Genomic DNA, 24,668 nt, shown 5'->3' with positions numbered 1-24,668 from the left:
TTTTTCACTGTGCACGATGTGAACCAGCGATTTTCAGGGTGAAAGTTTTGAAACTTCGATTTTGTAGGAGAAAGCATGGAAGCAGAGTGAATATTGGTAAAAGTTAAACTTTTTTTTACAGTACAGCTAAAGTAAAGGAACTTTAATCATGATGTAATTTTGGGGGGCGGAGTCACCCGATGAAAAATCGTGAATATGTGAAACCGCGAATACGGAGGGAGATGTGTATATCAATTTCAGAAAGAGGAAGTCAAACTCAGGCAAACACCAGGTTTTCAGAGTGACCTTGGAGGCACAGGGAATGAAAAATGTCATTTTACTATACTGCACAAAGAAATGGGCTTAACACACCCTTATATGTGGGCCTTTCTGGTACACTAAGCTCATTTCTAGTTCGGCTGACAAAAAAAAGCATTTTTTTCAATTTGTTTTGTTAATAGCTGTGTGCTAATGCTAGCATTATAGCATGTGGCCATTAAAACAAAATAATCAAAATGAACTTTAGAACATATTTTTTTAAATTTAACATACATGGAAAAGCCTCAGATTATGGAGTAAATTCTCCCATTCTGGGATTAGTTTATTTCTTATTCTATATTAATTATAATTAATATAGAATAAGTAATAAACTAATTACGGTAGGGAAGATAGGTTCAAGCCGGTGATGTTATCAGGGGTAAGAGAAAAGAAGTTTTCTTTCTCTTGGAAGAAATCCCAGAATGGGAGAATTTACTCCATAATCTGAGGCTTCTCCCTGTATGTTCTACAGTTCATTTTGACTTTCTTAATGGTCCTTGACATATACATTTAATCAATAGATAACCATTTAGTTTTTTGATGCATTAAAACAAAATAGCCACAGCAGCACTTACTGACATCTATTTTGCAGGTGGAAAAGTCTGCCTAGTTAATCAGGCACTAGATGCACTAACTGGTTAGTGCAGGACACTTACTCTTTGCATCTAACATGCCCCTAAAAAAATTTACAAAAAAAATAAAAATAATAATAATTACTGAGTGCTTTGCACATAAGCCAAAAATAAAAAAAAAGTGATGTATGTGGGAAAGAGAAACCCAAAGCTACTTGATGTAAGGTTCCACATTAGGTGTCACTCAGGGACAAATTTTCCCCATCTCCACGGGATCATCCCGGCGAGTTCTTTTCCTGTCCCTGCCCCATCCCTGCAAGCTCTGTTTTCATCTGCACAAGCCTCAAACACTTTAAAATCCTAAGTAGCAACATTCTAGAGCTCATAGAAACATAGAAAATGACGGCAGAAAAGGGCCACGGCCCATCTAGTCTGCCCACACTAATGGCCCACCCCCTAACTACCGCCATGAAGAGATCCCACATGCCAATCCCATCTTTTCTTAAAATCTAGCATGCTGCTGGCCTCAATTACCTGTTGTGGAAGATTATGCCAGCGGTCAACCACCCTTTCGGTGAAGAAATATTTTCTGGTGTCGCCATGAAATTTCCCACCCCCTGTCATAATGCCTCATTCCACCAATGCCTAAGCTCCGTCCTCATCTACACAAGCCTCAAACACTTTAAGATCTTAAGCAGCAATATTCTAGAGCTCAGATTATGATGTCATAATGCCTCATTCCACCAATGCCTAAGCTGCATCCTCATCTGCACAAGCCTCAAACACTAAAATCTTAAGTAGCAACATTCTAGAGCTCAGATTGTGATGTCATAATGCCTCATTCCACCAATGCCTAAGCTCCGTCCTCATCTGCACAAGCCTCAAATACTTTAAAATCCTAAGTAGCAACATTCTAGAGCTTAGATTGTGATGTCATAATGCTTTATTCCACCAATACCTAAGCTCCGTCCTCGTCTGCACAAGCCTCAAACACTTTAAAATCATAAATGTTTGAGGCTTCTGCGGTTAAGGCAGAGCTTGCAGGAATGGGGCAGGGACAGAACTCATGAGGACGGGATTGGGATATTGAGATCCTGTGGGGACAGGGACAAATTTGTCCCCATGTCATTCTTTATCACCACCCAGGAAAAGGATCTATGTGTCATTGTTGACGATATGTTGAAACCCTCTTCTCAGTGCAGCGGCGGCTAAGAAAGCAAATAGAATGTTAGGAATTATCAAGAAAGAAATTAAAACCAAAAATGAGAATGTTATAATGCTTTTATATCACTCCGTGCTGCGACCACACCTCAAGAAAGCCTGAGATAGACATGCGGGATCTCTTAGAGAGAGGAAGAGAAAATGGTTACTGTGGATGGGCAGACTGGATGGGCCATTTGGCCTTTATCTGCCATCATGTTTCTGTGTAAATACTGTGTGCAATTCTGGTCACCACATCTCAAAAAAGAAAGCAGAGTTAGAAAAGGTACAAAGAAGAATGAGAAAAACGGGAACGGGGCGACTTCCCTTTGAGAAAAGGCTAAAGCGGCTACGGCTCAGGGGAGATACGATAGAGGTCTAAGCGATATTGAGTGGAGCGGAACGGGTAGATGTGAACCGCTCGTTCGCTGTTTCCCAAAATACTAGGACCAGGGGGCCTGCGATGAAGCTACTAAGTAGTCGATTTAAAACAAACTGAAGAAAGCATTTCTTCACTCACCCCCCACGTTCTATAAAGTCCGCCTAAAGATAGGCGCCTACATCAGTGTGCCCAACTTAATCGATTAATAGGCTAAATTGGCGCCAATAATTGGCACATCGCAATTCTTAATCGATGTTGATTGAATGTTAGTTGCACAGCTTGGTTAGGTGTCTTGTACAAAGCCCCTATGTAAAAGCAGGTGTGGTTAGGAGCGGACTGTGGCTGTTTGTTTTTTATTTTTTTGGGGGGGAGGGGAGGTTTGACTTATGCATACGATTATAGAATATGAGCCGAAGTGCGTACAACTTAGGCACAGACCAGGGGTAGGGAACTCCGGTCCTCGAGAGCCGTATTCCAGTCGGGTTTTCAGAATTTCCCCAGTGAATATGCATAAGATCTATTTGCATGCACTGCTTTCAATGCATATTCATTGGGAAAATCGGCTCTCGAGGACCGGAGTTCCCTACCCCTGGCATATACATTTAGCCCAAGAAAACCCTGGCATAAATAGGGTTAGGACACACACTCAGCTTAGGCATGATTCAGTATAGTACACCTAACTTTTAAGGAATCACACTTGGCTCCACACTAGTCTTTGCAGATTTTTTAAACGACATATACAGAATTGAGCCCTCAACGTGTAATTAAACTCAGGAATTTGCTGACAGAGAATGTGGTGAAAGCGGTTAATTTAGCAGGGTTTAAAAAAAAGGTGTGGATAATTTCCTAAAACAAAAATGCAAGCCGTTATTAAGATGGACTTGAGGAAATCCACTGCTTATTTCTAAGATAAGCAGCATAAAATCTGTGTATTCTTTTGGGGTCTTGCCAGGTACTTGTGACCTGGGTTGGCCACTGTTGGAAACAGGATACTGGCAACTCTTATTTAAAACTAGTGCAGAAAACTTTAGCGCATCTCGCATTAGGCTACTTTTGCTGCGTTAATAGGACTTAATAAAAAGTAACTTGTTCAAGGTTGCAGAGGGGAAGTTGATCTTTTCTAATCTATCTGATGCTGTAAAATTATCTAGAACACAGTTCTTCAACCGCCGGCCCGCGGACCGGTGCTGGTCCGCAGAAAATTTCTGCCGGTCCGCACAGGGCCGGCGAGATCAAGTCGGCAGTTAAATTTCCTCCCGACTGCGGTTCCTGCTGATTAATGTTCCTCCCAGCCTCAGGCGATCGAGATAGGCTGCCAACATCGGGGCCTTCCCTCTGTGAGTCTCGCCTATTCAGAAACAGGAAGTGCAAACAAAATAGGCGGGACTCAGAGAGTGAAGGTCCCGACGTCGGCAGCGTGTCTTGATCGCCGCCCCTGCCGAGTTGCTGAAGAGGACCGCGGGGAAGTTGCGATTATACCGGAGAGAACTGCAGATTCAGGTGCAGGTGGAGGGAGATGGTCAGCGTGTGCAAACAAGATCCTGGGGAGCCTTCACAATGGCTGTCTCCCCTCCCACCAGCTCTCCAATTTGCCAGGGCAGTGATTTACCGGCAACTTCCTGCAGGCAAGTACCGAGAGCTGCTGGAAGGGGAGGAAGCCACTGTAGGAGGCTGGGAAGGTCTGGAAAAGGGAGAGCTGTTACTGGACTTGAAGGGAGTTAGAAGGAAAGATGCTGCTGGGAGAGGAGGAGGGAAAGGGATGGGAAGAGAGTTACTGTTGGATAGAGGGAGGAGGGAAGGGAGAAGAAGGAGAGATGCTGCTGGGAGGGGAGAAGGAAAAGGGATGGGAAGAGAGTTAATGTTGGATAGAGGGAGGAAGGAAGGGAGAAGAAGGAGAGATGCTGATGGGAGGGAGGAGGGAAAGGGATGGGAAGAGAGTTAATGTTGGATAGAGGGAGGAGGGAAGGGAGAAGAAAAAAAGGAAGGAGGGTAGGGAGAAAGAAAAAAGGAAGGAAACAGCTGGCAGGGAGATTACAGGAGGGGAAGGGGGTCAGGGTGGAATGGAGAGATCAGATGAGAGAAAGGGGAGAGAGAGGAATGAGAAAGTAGAGAGACATTGATGCTGGAAAGGGGGTCAGCAGAGAAATAAGAGAGGGATAAAGATGCTAGATCTGGTGTAAGAGAGATAAAAATGAAGAAGGCAGTGAAGCTGGAATGAATGATGTAAAAAGGAGAGAGGAGGATGGACAAGGAAGAGGGGCATAGAAAGAAGTCAGATACATATGGAAGGGGGAGAGGGCAGACATTGGATGGAACGGGCAAATGATGGAAGGAAAAGAGTGAAAAGAAGATGAAAGCAGAAACCAGAGACAACAAAAGGTAGAAAAAAATAATTTTATTTCTATTTTGTCATTAGAATATATCCTGCTAGAGGCATAACTGGGGACTGCAGTATTCTGTTAGCATGATATTTCTATGTAGCATAACTTGGCTTGTTCAGTTTTCTTGATAGTAGAGGGGATTATGTGAAGGGGAGGGGAGACAGGGGTTTTGTTGGTCCAGGCTCTGTATATTTGTATTTATAAAATCACAATTGTTCAGAATATTGTTTCTTTTTATACTTTAATAAAATACGTTCAATATAAAATCATAATTGCGGCTTGTGCAGATGGGATCAGATGGTTTGCGGGGACCGAGCTCGCAGAGATGGGGCGTAAACGGGGTTTTTAAATTTTAGTCCTAGTAGTTTGCCGGTCCACAAAATAATTCTTTTATTTCTGCCGGTCCACGGGTGTAAAAAGGTTGAAGAACACTGATCTAGAACTCCTCTTCTTCATGCCTGACACAGTATGAAAACAACTGATACCCAAGGCCATGAATTTTAACCAAAAATAAATAAAAGCCTGTTTTCCTTACTGCCTGTTTCAAGAAAAAGGAGAATGATAAACACACAGAATGGGTTTCTGCCTGAGGTCATGGAGGTGGAGGAAATGTTTGCTTTCAAATCAATTTGTTACCCCAAGGCCAAACACCAGGAACAATTACATCCTTTGGACAACAAGGATATATTTATGCACTAGTTTAGTTAACATCTTGCAAACGCTGATCAGGGGTTATGTTGCTGGGGATTTAAAACAATTTTTTTTTTTTTACCTTCATAGCGTGAACGACGGCCTCTGGTTTCTGCACTCCGGGGATGTAGCTGACAGGAGGTGAGGAAGACAGGTCAGGAGTTAAGCGAGTTGCGCCCTGCAAAAAACACACATTAGTTAAACAAAACAAAAAAAATGTAAATTAAAATGCTTCTACAGCCACAGATAAAAGTGCTGAAATGTGAGGAATCTGGATTAACACAAGAGAGGGCGGGAGAAGCATGCAACCTTCCTTCACTCTTTTCTTGCTAAAAAGTGGGAGCCAAGCCCTGTCAGAGGGGCTAGTAATCTCGTCTCAACATAAACTCCAAATTTTGTTTGCCTTCACCTTCAGAAATTTCCTATTTGTAGAGCAGAGCACTGCTTTACCCCCCCCCCACCCCATCACTCCCAACTATGATGACAATGACACATCTGGGAGTGAAAACGTGGAGGGGCCATTTCCAAAAAGGAAGTCTAAGTCCAACATGGATGTTTCCCGCTAAACATCTGAAGTCGGAAGCACAAAATCGTCCATTTTTGAAAATCAAACTGCTAGACGTTCAATTTTTTTTTTAATTTAATAGTTGGATGTCTAGGCCACAGAAACGTCCAAGTTGAAAATGTCCAAATCCAGACCATTTGGATGCGGGAGTGCCCATCGTTGTGATGGACTGGCCACACAGACATGCCGACAGAGCAGTGGGACACCTTAGAGGGCACTGCTGTGAACTTCATATAAAAGGTGCCAGAAGTACATCTCACCATAACCCCCTTATAATTTATGGTGAGCCCTCCAAAACTCCCCCAAAATCTAGTATACCCATATGCCCACTACCCCAATAGCCCTTATGTCCACAAGTGGCACTTATATGGCAGTATAGTAGGGTTTGGTGGGGTTTAGTGCCCTCACACTTTCCACCATAAATGTAGTGGTTAGAGTGGCTTATGGGTTTGGGTCCTCCTCTCTATGATTCACTGTCCCACCCACTAGGTGATATGATAGAGACATTTATAGACCTACGTAATGTAAATGTGCATGAGTCGAGTCTCTTTCATTTGAAAGGAAACTCTGTAATGAAAGGGTATAGGATGAAGTTAAGAGGTGAGAGGCTCCGGAGTAATCTGAGGAAATACTTTTTTACGGAAAGGGTGGTAGATGTGTGGAACAGTCTCCCGGAAGGGCCTGGCATAGGCATGTGGGATCTCTCAGAGAGAGAAAGAGATAATGATTACTGTGGATAGGCAGAATGGATGGGTCATTTGGCCTTTATCTGCCATCATGTTTCAATCTTACTAAAGTTCCATGACATCACAATGCAGGTGTAAAGAGCCTTAGCCTATAGGAAGAGGAGATGCAAATGCTAAGTGCCTTAGCCAATAGGGAGAGGAAGAGATAATGGTTACTGTGGATGAGCAGACTAGATGGGCCTTTTAGCCTTTATCTGCCATCATGTTTCTATAACCATAAAGCTCTATGACCTCACAATGCAGGTGTAAAGAGCCTTAGCCTATAGGAAGAGGAGATGCAAATGCTAAGGGCCTTAGCCAATAGGGAGAGGAAGAGATAATGGTTACTGGGGATGGGCAGACTAGATGGGCCATTTGGCCTTTATCTGCCGTCATGTTTCTATGTTTTTATTGGAGACTCACTCTTGCCATCTAGACATACTCAGCATCTCCATGCGTAAATGGTCCTGTTCTGAAATGGTATTTGGGCCTCTCCAGATGTTTAAATGCTTCAATTGACATACGGGGATGCTTTAGAACTAAGGGCCCGGAAGTAGCATCGCTGTTGGGTTAGTTCACTTTTAAAAGTAAGAAACAGATATAAAATAAAAGGAAATTGAAGCGATACCTTTTTATTGATTATTTTTTGACAAGCTTTCAACATCAGAGCACTTTCTTCAAAGGCAGAGAGTCCTCTTCTTCACAGCAGATATCTGACCTGAAGAAGAGGGCTCGGGGGCTCATTTTCAAAGCACTTAGACACACATAGAAACTTATGCTACTTTGTGTGTCTAAGTGCTTTGAAAATGAGCCTCTCGGCCTTCAAAAGCTCGTCAAAAATGTATTAAAATCAGAGCCAAAACCTTTATGTTCCCTTGCTAGCTGTCAGGTTAGATAATTCCTGTCTTGTGACAAATTACTGAATGCACACTCAGTGAGGATGTACCTGGCCATCCAAAGCACATTGCAAGCATTCAGCCAGATAAATAAAACAGATGTGAAAATATATACAAATGGTACTAAGGGAAGAACCCAACATTTCATTGGTCCACAATGGTTCATTCATATCCTATTTATTTATTTAAAACACTTGTGGCAAAAAAATACATAATTAAAACAAAACTCAACAAACCACAATACAATATAATTTACCTGCTCCTTAAAACAAATAAGGCCAGATTACTGCTAAAATTACACATTGCCTAGGTTTGATAAGGCTAATTCGTTTGTAATCTTATTAATTGTTGTGAACTGCCTAGAACTCTCTGGGTATGGCGGTATACAAAATAAAGTTATTATTATTATTAATTTTAAAAAAACTTTTAAATTTTCTGGAATGCCAAAAAATCAGAAATTAAACGAGTGGAGGGGCATAATAATAAAAAAAGTCTAAGTCCCCTTTTGGCCTAAGGCCTTAAACGTTGAAAGCAGAAGCAGGGAAAATGTCCATAATCAAAAAAAAAGTCCAAATGGAGTTTTTTTTTTATACTAGCCTGCCTCTACATTCAGCTGTTTAAACGCCCAGACCACCACTACATCTACACTTATACCCCCACGACGTCTACACTTATACCCCATCATGAACCAAAAAAACGCCTAAGCCCCAAACGTCCAACTCAAGGACTTTTAGGTGAAGGAGGAGCCAGTCCTTCGCCTAAAAGCTGGATTCTGTAACCGGTGTCTGTCAAAAACAACACCGGTTACAGAATCCACCCCCACCCCCCACGACAACGGGGCAAGAGGAAGCCCAAGCTTTGTAAAATTTTTTTGCTCTTGCAATGTGGCACAGAACATACCCACTCCCAAAGCCCCTATACAAGACCCCTGCAAAGATTATTTGTTTTACCACGTAGCATGTGCACGTGACACAATTCCCACAAAATATCTCAGGGCACCCTGCAGTATGCCATTTCTTTTTGCTACAGAAAGCATGCATTAGTGTTGACTGAAGCTTTGTAAAAGTCTGATCCTGCATGCATAATAGGAACGTGTGTGGGTGGGGGGGCGGGGTGTTGCAGCTTTGTGGTGGGGTATCTCATGGGAGGGCAACATTAATTGGGTCTGACTGTAGGGTGGGGGGAAATGGTAATATGGTCTACTAAACTTGTGCTAATCTATTTACTATGTTAAGCCTGTTTATTTGTGATTTGATGGTAGGTTCAAGAGCAATGTTAGGGAATTCTACTTTACGGAGAGGGTGGTGGATGCCTGGAATGCGCTCCCGAGAGAGGTGGTGGAGAGGAAAACGGTGACTGAGTTCAAAGAAGCGTGAGATGAACACAGAGGATATAGAATCAGAAAATAATATTAAAAATTGAACTAAGGCCAGTACTGGGCAGACTTGCACGGTCTGTGTCTGTATATGGCCGTTTGGTGGGGGATGGGCAGGGGAGGGCTTCAATGGCTGGGAGGGTGTAGATGGGCTGGAGTAGGTTTTAACGGAGATTTCGGCAGTAGGAACCCAAGCACAGTACCGGGTAGAGCTTTGGATTCTTGCCCAGAAATAGCTAAGAAGAAAAAATAAAAAAATTTAAATTGAATCAGGTTGGGCAGACTGGATGGACCATTCGGGTCTTTATCTGCCGTCATCTATTATGTTACTATGTATCATCTTCTTGTATTTAATTGGATTTCAATATATAGATTTAGAGAGAGAGAATTCCTTCCATAGTGTACACCTGCAAGAATTTGGCACAACTACACAGCACAGAATTTATGCTGAATTTTTCCCACCCCTAGAGGATGGACAGGAATCTGTACAGTGCAGGCTCGGACAGCGGCAGCAAATCTGCTCATTCTCTCTTCCCTCCCCCACTGAGCTCACGTGGCAAGAGGAGGAAAAAGTGCTATGGCATACTCAGCAGAGAAGGAACTCTCTCCTCCAGGCAGTAGGAAGGTGTGTGGATCGGTCGAAGAGTTGTGGGTTGCCTACACGTGGCCATAGGCTCTGCTGGTCCCCCACCCCGGAACAGGAAGTTGATGTCAAAGGGGGTGGGGGCTGATGGCTCCAGCACCCCCAAGATCCCTGCACCCAGGGTCAGGTTACCATTTTATGGGCCGCAAAATCCCAGACACATGGCCCTGCCCTGTTCCGCCTCCAGCCCCGCCCTGTTCCACCTTCAGCTCCGCCTCATTCTACCCCAGCCCCTCCCAGTTCAGCCTCTAGCCCCGCCCCCACGAACCTCCTCTCTTCTTCCCCAACAAGCTCCAGCCGCGTCTGGAGGGCCTGGAGCACGCGTGGACGTGTGCGAGGGAAATCTGTGCATGCTCAGAGGCAGCCGGAGCTCATCAGGGCTTTCCAAAACCCGGACAACCTGCCGGGTTTCGGAAAGTCCGGACAGCCTTCTCATAAGAAGACATGTCCAAGTTTTCTCTAACCCAGGGCAGACTGCCCCCCCCTCCCTCTGCTCTTGATATGCCACCGAGTCAGTGGCCCGTAATAGTTCACATAAACAGTCAGGTCTTAGCCGGCACAGCAGAAAGAAGCAATCCGACGTGCTCAGTCCTTGAATTAGCCCCATAGAGCTTTGCGCACCATCCTCTGGCTTGTGTCCTATAATACAAGGAACAGCCTGTGATGACCTCGTTACTAGCACATCCTCAAGGACTATTTTCTAACAGTAAACTACAAGGCCTGTGCTTTCACATATACAAGTATTATTACATCTTGAACACTGACTATATAGGTTTTGAAACCCTCCTAATTCCTAACTGGGCCTGACAAGAGAAAAAAGCTGCCCTATAATCCCACTAGTCATCTTCTGGGTTCCCAGTTAAAATCAGCTGGAGAAAGGAGTGCCCTACAAAGTCATTAAAACATATGCAGCCTGTGAAAAATTGCAGGCAGACCTTAGGAAGAACTGGAAGACGCCCCGTCCAAATGGCAAAAGAAATTGAAAGTGGGCAAATGCACAGTGAGGCGCTTTGGAAAGAGTAACCCGAATCACAGATACCAGATGCTAGGATAAGGTTACCTGACGTCCGGATTTCCCCCAAATATGTCCTCCTTTCGAGGACATGTCCAGGGGTCCAGACGGCTTTTTTTAAAACCTGGCACTTTGTCCGGGGTTTTGAAAAGCTTTCCTTCGGGCAAGAGGGCATCTGCACATGCGCGGATGTCCTGCCTGATGAGCAGGCAGCAGGGGGGGGGGGGGAGAGGGGATTGGCAGTGGGGCTGAGGCGGGATCGGGGATGGGTGGGCTTGGGTCCACCAAGAAAAAGATCTAGGTGTCATCGCAGACAATACGCCAAAACTTTCCACCCAATATGCGGCGGGCAGCCATAAAAGCAAACAAGATGCTAGGAATCATTAGAAAAGGGATGGTAAATATTATAATGCCTCTGTTATCACTCCATGGTCTATGAACTTGGTCTTCAGGCTGCTAGTCAGACCAATGCCAAACAACCTCAATCCCCAGAAAATCTCACGCTGTGACAGGGGGGGTGGAGGAGCATGCAGCCAGCCCACTATTAAGCCTGGCCAAGCCAGGCCAGAGCCAAACAGCTCCTGATAAATCAGAGATGTGAGCAGTTCCTCAGGGGATGGCTCCCGAGCTCCAAAATTATTACAGCAGACTGGCTAGCCAGGTGTCCCAAAGGACTGATCCTGCTAGCAGCAGACTTCTGCCGTGCGAGTCTGTGTTTTCTCCCAGGTAGAGGTCCCAACGAGTGGGAAACTCTAGGCACCGAGCCTCAAACATAAAAGAGAAAAAAACCTGAATATAATAAAATGGCAGAGCAGATCAGAAACACATCTGAGCAACTTGCTTGCAGAGGAAAAACTGAGGGGGCAGAAGCAGCTGTCTGCGAAGGAGGCAAAGTTGAACGATGACCGACATCATTCTGCAAGCAACTTGAGGGTTCAGATAGATAATCCTAGTGTTCAGGACTACTAGACACATTGCACTAGAACTCTATTTCACAGATGATCTTGGTTTGTAAACTGTACTGGTAATAATGTTCACTGCAGCATGTAATTAATTACCTGTAAACGCTTCAAACTCATAATGATTTTTTTTTTTAACAGAAAAACTGGTTTGTTATAGTGTAAAGTAATGGGAGTGAGATGCCTCTGACCCAATTTCAGTAGCCTCCAGCATTTACATGCCACGAGTGTGATAATGAGCAATTCTGTCATACTTAAAGGAGGGGAAGGAGGGAGGGATTTGGAGAGAAAAGGCGCTGCTTGTCTGTGCAGGCATTTTACTAATATCCAAAGCAGAACATTTAATTACTGCACACGCAGGCGAGCCAGAGAGATTTACCCTCCAGGAGTGCCAGGAAGCAAGCGAAGGTTGCCTGAACTTCTCAGCCAGACGACGATCTGGGAATCGGTGCTAGTTCACAGAGAATCTCTGCTCTCTGCACTGTGAATATTTAGATTAGCAATAGCAAGGATTTTGCCCTCAATTATCTAATAGATACTACTACTACTACTAATCATTTCTATAACATTACCAGATGTATTCAGTACCGTACATATTATATGCGAGTACTTGTCCCTAGTGGGCTCACAATATAAGGGTTGGGGTTTTTTTTGGGGGGGTTGTACCTGGGTCAGTTGCTGTGGGCTGTGTAATAGGGTAATGGGACAAAAGCGCACGAGACACCAGCGTGCAGACAATTTGGCGCAAGACACTAGCACGCCACGGGAAATCTTACTTTTAAAGAGCTCCGACGGGGGGTGTGGGGGGAACCCCCCACTTTATTTCATACTGTTTGCGCTGCCGTTGGGGGGAGGGGGTTGCAACCCCCCACATTATAGAGAAAACAGAACTTTTCCCGAAACAATCGTTTTCTCTATAATGTGGGGTTCCAACTCACCCTTCCCCCGAACGGCAGTGCGAACTGAATGAGCTATTCTGACAATTATCTGCAATTATTGACTGTTACCCACAAGCTGTACATAAGCTTTCAAAGGAAAACGTGCACTTTGAAAATTGACTCAGGAAGATATAGGCACAGATTTGCTTTTCAAAAGTGTACTTATATACACACTTTTGGAAATGCAGAAATATGTGCATAACTGCACTCTGTGCTCCCAATACTTCCCTGATAATTCACGTAAATTTACTGGATTGGATTTATTAATTTTATATATTGCCTCATGCAGACTGTTAAAGCAGTTTACAACCCCCCCCCACCCTGATACAAATGGTGGCTAAATGCACACAATTGTTTGCCTGTGCACAATAGGCAGTTTTTGAAAGGCCCCAATTTAACGTGTAACTTTTCTATGTGCAGATATGCCTTTGAAAATTGCCCTCAGGGTGGCTGTTTGTAAGGCTACGTAAGCGCCTATGTACCTTTGCAATATCTATATATATATATATATATATATATAAAATCGGAGGTATGTATGTGTGTATGTATGTGTGTATGTGCCGCGATCACGCAAAAACGGCTTGACCGATTTGAACGAAACTTGGTATGCAGATCCCTCACTACCTGGGGTGATATATTCTGGGGGTCTCGCGGCCCACCTGCACACGTGGGCGGAGCTACAAACAGAAAATCAGATTTCACCCATTCATGTCAATGGAAAAAATGTAACAAGCTGCCATTCTCACAGTAATTCAAAAACGGCTTGACCGATTTGAACGAAACTTGGTATGCAGATCCCTCACTACCTGGGGTGATATGTTCTGGGGATCTCACGGCCCACAACTCTATGTTGCTTGCTCAAGGGTGGGTTCACCCAACAATTTATATGTTCTTGCTCCTGGAGGTGAAACTAAAAATGTTGTTTATAATCACGTTTTGCGTTAGTTGTATTGTATTCATTTTGTCAAATATTTCACATTATAATTTGAATATTGTACTTTTTATTAAGCTGTAAAACAATAATTTCATTCACCACTATAAAGTATCTTTATTTGAATCCATTTACAGTGTTATTGCTATAATTAAATACCCGTGCAACGCCGGGGCATCAGCTAGTAGGTTCATAAAGTAACCCCTAACAGTACACAAAACTCAAATATAAATAGATACCTGCATGGAAGGGTGCGAGCATGCCTGTGTTTTAGACAATATCCCCCACTTTCTATATAGGTTGCCCAAATTTGGGTGTGGAGCCCAGAAGCACATGTAAACTAGTCAACTGGGTGCTAAAAACCAATTTGTTAATTGCCACTAATCTAGCTCACATCTGCCTATGTACTATTCTAAAAGGTTGCATGCCCAAAGTATCTCGTGCACAGCCCAAAAGGAGGCGTGGCCATGGAAGGCTAATTCTACATCTGCCTGATTTAGAGATCCAGTTTTCTCATGAGGACTCTTGAAGCAAGCCACTGGTCCTCCACCTGAAGCTGTTCTCAATTGCTTTGAAACAAGACTAGATCCAAAAGAGCATAAAGGTAAGATGTCTGCTTCAAGTGGCTCAGTCGCATCGCGCAACAAAGGAGCGAAAACAAGGAGCATGTGCTCCTTCCTTGGCCTCCCGAGGGCACCTCCCTAGTCTCACTGCCTCACGTCTTGTACATTTCTGTTCCCTTTCTCTATTCCTCTCCTTATGGCTCCAATTCACTTTCTGCTTCTCATACTCCCTCTCCCCCAACCCTACTCTTTTCCCTTCTTCTCTCCACACCACAAATCCTCACTATCCCTCTCCTTTTCCTATCCCCTCACCAGCCATCTTGTCATCTGCCTTATTCTCCGCACTCAAACTCAAACATTCTCTCCCTTCCATTCATCCATCTCCTATCTCTTTAAGAACATAAGAAGAGCCTTACTGGTCAGACTACCGTATTTTCACTCATATACCCCGCACCCGTGTAAAACGCGTACACGGGTATAGCGCACGGGAAACTGTAATTTATGTAAAGAAATTTTTATATAGCGCACACATCCGTATACCGCACATGCCGCCCCGAGTCTCCCTTCGCCCGCCCCGACTCTCCTCTCCCCCTTGAAGTCCTGTCCCCCCTTGAAGTCCTGTCCCCACCCTGAAAGCCTGATGCCCCCCCCCCCGACGTCCGATTCACCCTCCCCCCGCAGGACTGCTCGCACCCCCACCCCGAAGGACCGCTCGTACTCACACCCGCACCCCCACCCCGAAGGACCGCTCGCACCCCCACAGCCTCCTCCCCCCCCCCCCCCCCCCCCCATCATGGAGAAGCTGCCTACCGTTGTCCTGCTTCTTCCTCTGCCGGTGGTCCCGCCCCTTCTCTGAGCCCTGCGTCTGCGCTGCTTCCTCTTCCGGCGGTCCCGCCCTTTCTCTGACCTGCTATGCTATCCATTCTTACCACAACCACTGCCCTACATTCATGACCTCTTTATCTCGCATTCCTCCACCTGCTTTCTCTAACTGAAAAATGGATTTGCCTCGACTGCACTGCCGCTGCTGCCCTCTCCCATGGTGGCTACCACTTCTCCTATACACCACACAGTACTGGTTGAGGCAGAAGTGTTGGGCTTCTCTCTCCTTGCAGATTCCAACCTCTTCTCCCACCTCAATCACACAGCCTTTCCTCATTTGAAGTCCACTCCGTCCGCCTATTCACTCCTATATCTCTCTCTCTCTCTCTGGAAACCGGTAATTTATCGTCCCCCCAACAAGCCTCCTTCTTCCTTGATTAATCTTCTCCCTCCTTCCTTCTTGGGGATTTTAACATTCACACTAACAATCCTCTGACAATTATGCCTTAAGGTTTCTTGCCTTAACCTCTTCATTCAACCTCCAGCTAAGCTCCACTACCCCCCACTCACTAATATGGCCACTGCCTTGATCTTTTCTTCTCCAACTGCTCTCTAACTTCTCTACTTCACTGCTTCCCATCTCTGATCATCATCTGATAATCTTCACAATTAATCCCCCTCAGCCATGTCCAGTCATCACCAATAGGTTGCAAAATCTTCAAGCCCTCGATCCTTCCATGTTCTCAACCACTGTTTCACCTCTTCTCGCCTCCACTATGTTATCCAAGTCTGTCCACAAGGTTGTCTCATCATACAACTCTACTCTCTCCTCTGCTCTGGACACCTTTGCTCCCCCTGTTCCCCACTCTGTCAGGCATACCAAACCTCAACCTTGGCTCACTCCCAGAATCCGCTACTTATGTTCATGTACCTGTCTTTGGCTCAAATCTTCCTTCACATTAAATTTATGCTGACCTCCTTTAATTCTGATCTTACACTGGTCCAGCAAGACCACTACATCCAACTAACTCCCTTTCTTCCAACCCCTGCTGTTTCTGCTATGCTGAACTCCCTCCTCAAGGCAACTCCCCGTACCCCTCCAGAAGACAGGTGAATACTTCCATGACAAGGTTCATAAGATCGCTCTTGAATTCACTGCAAAGTCACATCATTCTCTCCTTTCCGCCATCCATTTTCCTGACCTTCATGCTTTCACCACCCTTCTTCAACTCAGGAAGCACCCGCACATCCCCCCTCCCCCCTTGCCTGGTACCACCCTCTAACTACCACCGACTTTTCTTCCTTCTCTGAAATCACAGAGGAAGAAACCACATAACTTCTGACCTTAGTCAAGTCTCCTACATGCCACTCACATGCTTCAGCCCCTCTCACATACTGTTATCCCTTGCATCTGCCATAACCTCAACCTATCCATTTCCACTGCAACTGTCCCCAATGCCTTCAAACATTTGATGGTTAAGCTGCTTCTCAAAAAACCCTCACTGGATTCCACCTGCCCATCCAACTATCGCCCTGTCTCCCTTCTTCTGTTCCTTTCCAAGCTACTCGAGCATGCTGCTCTCCATCATTGCCTTAACTTCCTTTCATCAACAGACTCTTGATCCTCTACATTCAGGCTTTCGCCCCCTACACTCCACAGAGACTGCCCTCACGAAAGACTGCAGTGTTCTGGCCAGATCTAAGGACCTTTACTCAATTCTCATCCTTCTTGACCTGGCTGCTGCCTTTGATACCAATAATCACTGCATACTCCTCGATATGCTGCCCTCACTTGGATTCCGCAAATCTGTTCTTTCCTGGTTTTCTTCCTACCTTTCCCATCACACCTTTACTGTATGCGTTGGTGGAACCTCCTCTGCTGCTATCCCGCTAGTGGTTGGCGTACCCCAAGGTTCTGTCTTAGGACCTCTTCTTTTTTTTTCTCTACACCTCTTCCCTCGGTGCCCTGATCTTCTCCCATGGCTTACAGGACCACCTAAATGTTGATGACTCCCAGATCTACCTCTCTACACCCGAAATTTCACCTAAAGTCCAAGAAAAAGTCTCAGCCTACTTGGCTGACATTGCTGCCTGGATGCCTCGCTGCCATCTGAAACTAAGCATGTCCAAGACTGAGCTGCTCCTCTTTCCTCCTAACACCTTCAGCAATTTTTTGTCTGTTAAGTCATTCTGCTGCGGTGCATAGTTTGTCACAAGATGTCAAAGTCGCTGAGGTCATCATTGCCAGACAAAGACTGCTGAGACAATAAGAGTGGTTGGATAGTTTTAATCTGTCAGCTGCAGCAGATATTTCATTGCATTGCATTATTTTCCATGGAAGTTGAATTGTTATGAAGCCAGCTGTCTTGGTATTTTCTCTAGGTATGAAGTCGTCAACTTCCATGTCACTTTATTCAGTGCTTCCTGCTTCAATATCCATCTCACCACTGTCACATACTTTAACGTTAAGCAACCTTGCATTTTCTTTTAAAAGTCTTTTGCGTTTCATTTTTCCTGTCTAAATGTTTGCATCACTGCTTGTGTTGCAAATATCTTGTCATGTCCAGACATGGTTGCCCGTCTTTTACCTCTTTGGTCAAGGTAGAAGTCCATGTTAGCTTTCTTGCCTTCGCTTAACAGCAGTCGAGAACTCAGTTTCAACACTATCTGGAGCACCAATGTCAAAAAGTGTGCCCAGCTTCGTAATAAAGTTTCCTCTTTTTCCTCCTGGATCACATTCACGTCCCTAACTTTTTTTTTTTTTTTTAGATTATTCCATTCATGCCAGAGAGCCATAACATCCAGCGTACAGTTCTGCCTGGTCTTGATCCTGATGCGGACCATTTGTTAAAATACAGTGACAGTGTCGGCAACACTGCAGGCAATTTCTTCATTTGAAATGCTCTTTTTCATATTTTTCTGAATGAGGAGAATCTACGGGATCCCCGTCAACATGGATTTACTAAGGGGAGATCCTGCCAATCCAACCTGATCAGCTTCTTTGACTGGGTGACGAGGAAGCTGGATGTTGGGGAGTCCCTGGACATCGTATACCTGGACTTCAGTAAAGCATTCGAAAGCGTACCACACCGCAGGTTGCTGAGCAAGATGAGTTCTATAGGATTGGGCGACACATTGACGAAATGGGTTGGGAACTAGCTTGGAGGTAGGCTTCAGAGGGTAGCGGTGAACGGCACCCCCTCCGAAATGACGGAGGTAATCAGTGGAATGCCGCAGGGCTCGGTCCTGGGCCCGATCCTATTCAACATCTTTATAAGAGACTTGGCAGAAGGGCTGCGAGGTAAAATAACATTATTCGCCGATGATGCCAAACTAAGCAATGTAGTGAGCAAAAGCACAACAGACATAAATTCAATGTCCGACAACATGATGCATGACCTACTTCTACTGGAGCGCTGGTCTAGGTCCTGGCAACTCAGCTTCAATGCCAAAAAATGCAAAGTCATGCACCTGGGCAGCCAAAATCCATGCAAGACTTACACCCTTAATGGCGAGATCCTAACAAGAACTGAAGCAGAACGAGACTTAGGGGTGATCGTTAGTGAGAACATGAAGACTGCCAATCAAGTGGAGCAAGCTTCATCCAAGGCAAGGCAAATCATAGGTTGCATACGCAGGAGTTTCGTCAGCCGTAAGCCTGAAGTCATTATGCCATTGTATAGATCCATGGTGAGGCCCCACCTGGAATACTGTGTGCAATTCTGGAGGCCGCATTACCATAAGGATGTGCTGAGACTGGAGTCGGTCCAGAGAATGGCCACCCGGATGGTCTCGGGACTCAAGGATCTCCCGTACGAGGAACGGCTGGATAAGTTGCAGCTGTACTCACTTGAGGAACGCAGAGAGAGGGGTGACATGATCGAGACATTCAAGTATCTCACGGGCCGCATCGAGGTGGAAGAAGTTATCTTCTTTTTCAAAGGTCCCGTGGCAACAAGGGGGCATCCGTGGGAAACTGCACGAGGACACCAGGAAATTCTTTTTCACTGAAAGGGTGGTTGATTGCTGGAATAGTCTTCCACTTCAGGTTATTGAGGCCAGCAGCATGCCTGATTTTAAGGCCAAATGGGATAGACACGTGGGATCTATTCACAGAGAAAGGTAGGGGAGGGTCATTGGGGTGGGCAGACTAGATGGGCCGTAGCCCTTATCTGCCGTCTATTTCTATGTTTCTATGTTGGAGATGCAAAAAATACTTCACGACTTGTCTGCAGGTAGGCAACTTAGACTCTGTAATCAAAGAAGATGAGTGTCCAATGAGTCAAAATTCACTCACTGCTCCGGTAACTGGCCTTACGGATGTCTCAGATGATGAACTTGGTAAACCAGGATCAATATCTTTAACTCTGTAGGTTTTTCCAATTCCAGTTGACATGCTCAGTCACTAATGAAACGTGCTACTGTAATATTATCTACTTGGGGGGCTTACAAAAAAAATACTCAAAAAACTGAGACTGATTCAGAACATTGCTGTTCGCCTCATTGTTGGATTTAAAAAAATGGGGGCACATCACCCCTTTTTATCAAAAACTTCATTGGTTGCCAGTAGAGTCCAGAGTTTTGTTCAAGTTTTCTTCTATCTGTTACCAGATTATCTTGCTACCAGATTATCTTGCTTCTCAGCTTTCTTTGAACAACTCCCATAAGAGTACATGTAGAATAAATTTATTTAATTATCCGGCTTTAAAATCATGTCAATATAAGAAGTTTTTCAATAGAATTCTATCATTCCAGGCCGCCAGAAAACCTATAGTAGAGGCTACTTCTTACTTTGATTTTAAAATATCACTAAAGACACTTCTGTTCGACATGCTTACATCTTAATTGTGGTCATTGTTTAACTTACTATCCTTTTACCTATTATATTCTTTTATTGATTTTTATTATGTGTTTTATATTCACCAATTGTATGTATTTTCCCTTGTGCACCGCTTCGAACTTTTTGGTATAGTGGTATACAAAAAAATAAATTATTATTATTATCAGAAACTTAAAAATATACTACAGTACTACAGCAAAACTCAAACACTGCTTTAAATAAAAGTGAACTTATATTTATCCGATATTGGGTTTATATAGGTGCTGCTGGCACTAAATGCAGCAAGTCATTCTCCCACGCAAGCTCAGAACATGTTTGAAATAGCTGATGTTTGAAGGCACTCACAAGCATTTCTTGGGCAACAGATCAGCTCTGTGACAGTCAAACATTTAGTTGTTCTATGAATTTCTATTTGGTTTCTATATGACACTGTAACCCAGTGGTCTCAAACTCGCAGCCTGGGGGCCACATGTGGCCCGCCAGGTACTATTTTGAGGCCCTCAGTATGTTTATCATAATCACAAAAGTAAAATAAAACAGTTTCTTGATCAAATGTCTCTTTAGCTATAAACTACAATATTATTATTAAGACTTAGCCAAAAGGAAAGATTGATAAACTATAAAGAGTTTTACCTCTTGCAAAATTGTCATTTCTTTAATAAGACATTAACTATTTTCTCTGAGGCCCTCCAAGTACCTACAAATCCAAAATGGGGCCCTGCAAAGGTGTTGAGTTGCTTTCACATATATCTAATGTCAGATTTACTTATATTTACATGTTTAATCTATGCCCATAACATAATGATAGCAAAATTATTAGCCGATTTTAAGGGAAAAATTTGATTTTGGTGGCGCTTATATTCATTAGCTTTGAGCGATCCCAGGATGGGCCTAAAAACAATTGTACAAAAAATAATTTTGTGATCAAGTGCATACAAATTCATGGGGAAAAAAACCCCTCAATTAGTAGAGTTTCTCCAGCTTTAGGTTTTTCTGGACAACCCTAATGCACACACATGCGTGTATATGCTGGCATTCTGGTCATTTACACCAGTGTTTCTCAACTCGGTCCTGGAGTACCCCCTTGCCGGGAAGGTTTTCAGGATATCCATACTGAATTTGCATAAACTTGACTTGCATACACTGCCTCCGTTATATGCAAATTTCTTTCATGCATAGTCATTGTGGATATCTTGAAAACCTGACCGGCAAGGGGTACTCCAGGACCGAATTGAGAAACACTGATTTACACACATTGTTGGTATCTAGATGTTTAGCAATCTGGGTCTGAGCATTTGCACCAAGCTGGTCTAATTGATGCGCCTAAATTACAGGAATGTATTTCTGCTGCTACTCTAGTATGCTATAAAGCAGTGGTTCCCAAACCTGTCCTGGGGAACCCCCCAGCCAGTCAGGTTTTCAAGATATCCCTAATGAATATGCATGAGAGAGATTTGCATACCTGTCACTTCCATTATATGCAAATCTCTCTCATGCATATTCATTAGGGATATCTTGAAAACCTGACTGGCTGGGGGTTCCCCAGGACAGGTTTGGGAACCACTGCTATAAAGGAACGTAGCCGTCTACTGTATTTTTTCTTTGTAGAATAGGCTCCAGATAGGCACCCCCTTTATAGCATTACCCCTCTGGATGACCCAGGAGACAAGGAACTCTTGTATCTTCAAAGCACTCCTATGCAGTGGCGTAGGTAGAGAGGTTTGCGCCCGAGGTGGTGGTGCCCAGCATTGCTGCGCTGCGCACCACTCCCCCGCTGTTCCCTACCACGCTGTGCGCTCCCCGCCCCTCACCGCTTGAGCGCCTCCCCCACGTACCTCTTCAAACGCTCGCCGGCGAAAACAGCATCTTCCACCTGCTGTTCGCGTCGGCCTCGGCTCCTCTCCGACGTCATGTCCTGATTCTGCAACCAGGAAGTGACGTCAGAAGGGTAAAGAGGCCAGCGTGAGCCGCAGGTGGAAAATGCTGCTGGCGCCGGCGAACATTTCAAGAGGTGCGTGGGAGGGGGCAGAGAGGAGAACCCCACGAAGACGGCGCCTGGGCCGGTCCAACCCCTCCTTTCTTTACACCACTACTCCTATGTTGGGGGGAGGGGGATTTCTACATTTTGTACCTCTAAAACAGAAGCAGAAAAGGCATCTTTGATTCTTACATTCTGAATTGAATCCTGATACTGTGGCAGTGCTGAAAGGTGTGATTCAGAGTGGTATGGGGACAACCCTTTCCTTAAAGTCCTCAAATCCCCAGAGCTTGATTGCTGCAAAAACAAAAATGGAGACAGGGCCATCAATTAACAAACAGAAAAATAAAAAGCGGATATGTCCTAAGGTGAGTTCTCAATCAGAAGTGCTTCTCACATGAAAGAATTAGGTGAAGAATAGCAGGAAGATAGCAAGTCACGGAGAGAGCTGCGAAAGATCTGAGTCACAGCAAATAGAGAGAGAGAGAAAAAAAAAAAGAGATCATATGTATATCTTGACGATTCCATTGTACTTACTTAACTATGATGCATTTCTAAGCACATGTTAAAACAGGATCATCAAATATGTAACACAAACACTGGGCACAGGAAAGCCAGGCTGGAAACAGGAAACAACTCTCTAGGAACCAAACCGGTACATTCCAGCAGGCCTGTGTTGGCCTAGAACCAGCCAGCAAAATCTAATCTAATCAAATCTAGTCCAGTGTTTATAAACCACTTCCTCCCAATAAGGTTTAAAGTGGCCGACATTAAAAAAAAAAAAAAAAAAAATCATAATTCAAAGAAAAACAAAGACAGATATCATAGTTATCGACAACTTGCCATCACACAGATATTTCTGAAATAGATAAGTTTTTAAGCTCTTATGAAAAGAAACATAGGAAGAACTTGGTTTTAAAACAGTTGGTAAATTATGCCAAATCTACACCGCTTGGAATAGAAAAGATGTTTCCAAAACTTAACCGGTAACACAGTCCAGCAACCGCTTCACTAGATTTGGTAGCTATTAGATTACAAAGCCTGATAGTAAGCAAACCGATCGTGTACCGATCGGTTTGTGACCCCTTAACGATCAAATTTCCCTCCGGCTTCATTCACTTAACTCTCCTGCAATCTGCTTCGAATCTGTGCATGCAAATGAGGAGAAACGCCTGCAAATTGGACAGCGACCCAATTCACTGCACAAAATTTCACATCGGACAGGGCTGTACGATCAACGAAAGAAGCGACTGCTGGGGAGCAGTCAAAAACGTCCTTCCGACTCTCCTGTTCTATTGAAGCCCTACTCTCTGCCCTGTCAGCGTCGATTTCCTGCAGCCCCGATCTGCCTGCCCTGGCTCTCGCGGTCCTGCACCCCTGGGCTTGCCTGCCCCGAATACCTGCCTGACATGAAATTTCAGCTCCCCCTGGCTCTGCCGCCTTCCCTCCAGTGAGAGCCCGCCACAGTGCAGCCCCGCTTTAAAACCAGGGGCTTGCACTGAAGGGTAGGAGGGAAGAGGCTGCCGCTGCCACATGTAACAGCAGTGCCCCGAACATGTCTGCCCTTGCCCCAGTAACAGCACTGCCCCAACTGCCTGTGCAAGACCGTGGGTTTAACCCAAAGCGGGTTAAACCCATAAGCTGCAAAAGTTTAAAGGTGTTTTTTTTTTTTTTTAAAGTAGCGGCTGCGTGGTCTGCGCATGCGCACCAATTGCACATGCGCGAGCTGTGCAGGCAGATGGAGGTGTTCCTCCGATCGCCCCATCTGCATATTTTTGTTTTCTGAACTGATCGAACCTGCCAGGATCAGGGCCCGGTCTGACAGATTAGTGAATCCTGGCCAAAGTCTGGTGGGTCCCAGATGGAATATGGGGAAATTTATGTTTAACCAAAGAAAACGATAAAGCGTCTAAAGATAAAAACAGACAACTTAAATGGTCATGCTTCAAAGCACTGGCACCCCCCTCTTCCCCCTCCCCTCCCATCCCCATACCATTCTAACTTCGGCACAAGCAGCCACCAACCCACTACTCGCGTTGGCTTCAGCGCTCTCTTCGCCATCGCGCTTCCTAGGCACGGGTCTCAGAAGAGGCCTCAGAGAGAGTGCGCCAAAGCCAATGCAGGCAGCAAAATTGGTGGCCGCATTGCGCCAGAGTTAAAAAGGCACGGGGAAAGGGCATGCTCACGGCAGGGGGGGAGGAGTGGGAAGGGGAGTGGAAAGGAGGAGGGGGTGCCTTTGCCCCGAGCAAGATGACGCCCGGGGCGGACCACCCTTCTCTTACTACACCACTGGCTGGGGATCTATCCTTAACCTTAACAAGGCAGATTTGACTCAATTGAACACTGATCTTTATCTACCAGTCATGCTATAAACTTACTGGCCTGGCAAATACTGTATATCTGCACCTAAGCCGGGCATGGGCAACTCCAGTCCTCGAGGGCCGGAATCCCATCGGGTTTTCAGGATTTCCCCCAATGAATATGCATTGACAGCAGTGCATGCAAATAGATCTCATGCATATTCATTGGGGAGATCCTGAAAACCCGATTGGACCGACCCTCGAGGACCGGAGTTGCCCATGTCTGATCTAAGCTGTATCGGTTATTCTTTAGGCCTCCAGGCTACAGTAAGTAAAAGAGCCCACATTGCTTTACTACAGGGATCTCAAAGGCCCTCCTTGAGAGACACAATCCAGTCAGGTTTTCAGGATTTCCCCAATGAATATGCATGAGATCTATGTGCATGCATCGCTTTCAATGCATATTCATTGGGGAAATCCTGAAAACCCGACTGGATTGCGGACCTCAAGGAGGGACTTTTGAGACCCCTGCTTTACTAGCACCTTTGTGTGACTGGAGCAACTTGTAGAGCAATAGATAAGATTTATGAAATACAGTC

The 24,668-nt window shown here is 44.9% G+C and overlaps 1 protein-coding gene across 5 annotated transcripts in view; it reads right to left on the bottom strand.

Moving 5' to 3' along the window:
* Positions 1-24,668, bottom strand: part of CCDC85C (coiled-coil domain containing 85C) — a 249,335-nt gene that overhangs the window by 8,714 nt on the left and 215,953 nt on the right. For 2 of the 5 annotated variants that reach the window (XM_033952299.1, XM_033952301.1), the window contains 2 exons: positions 21,923-22,066; positions 5,605-5,700 (listed from right to left, as the gene is read on the bottom strand). In XM_033952299.1, coding sequence (XP_033808190.1) covers positions 5,605-5,700; positions 21,923-22,066 — 240 coding nt within the window. The remainder of the gene's footprint in view (positions 1-5,604; positions 5,701-21,922; positions 22,067-24,668) is intronic. The other 3 variants (XM_033952300.1, XM_033952302.1, XM_033952303.1) reach the window with 2 other exon arrangements.

Source organism: Geotrypetes seraphini, chromosome 7, assembly GCF_902459505.1.
Source record: "Geotrypetes seraphini chromosome 7, aGeoSer1.1, whole genome shotgun sequence".
Taxonomy (NCBI): Eukaryota; Metazoa; Chordata; class Amphibia; order Gymnophiona; family Dermophiidae; genus Geotrypetes; species Geotrypetes seraphini.
Note: the sequence above shows the minus strand (reverse complement) of the source record. Positions and strands in the feature narration are given on the sequence as shown.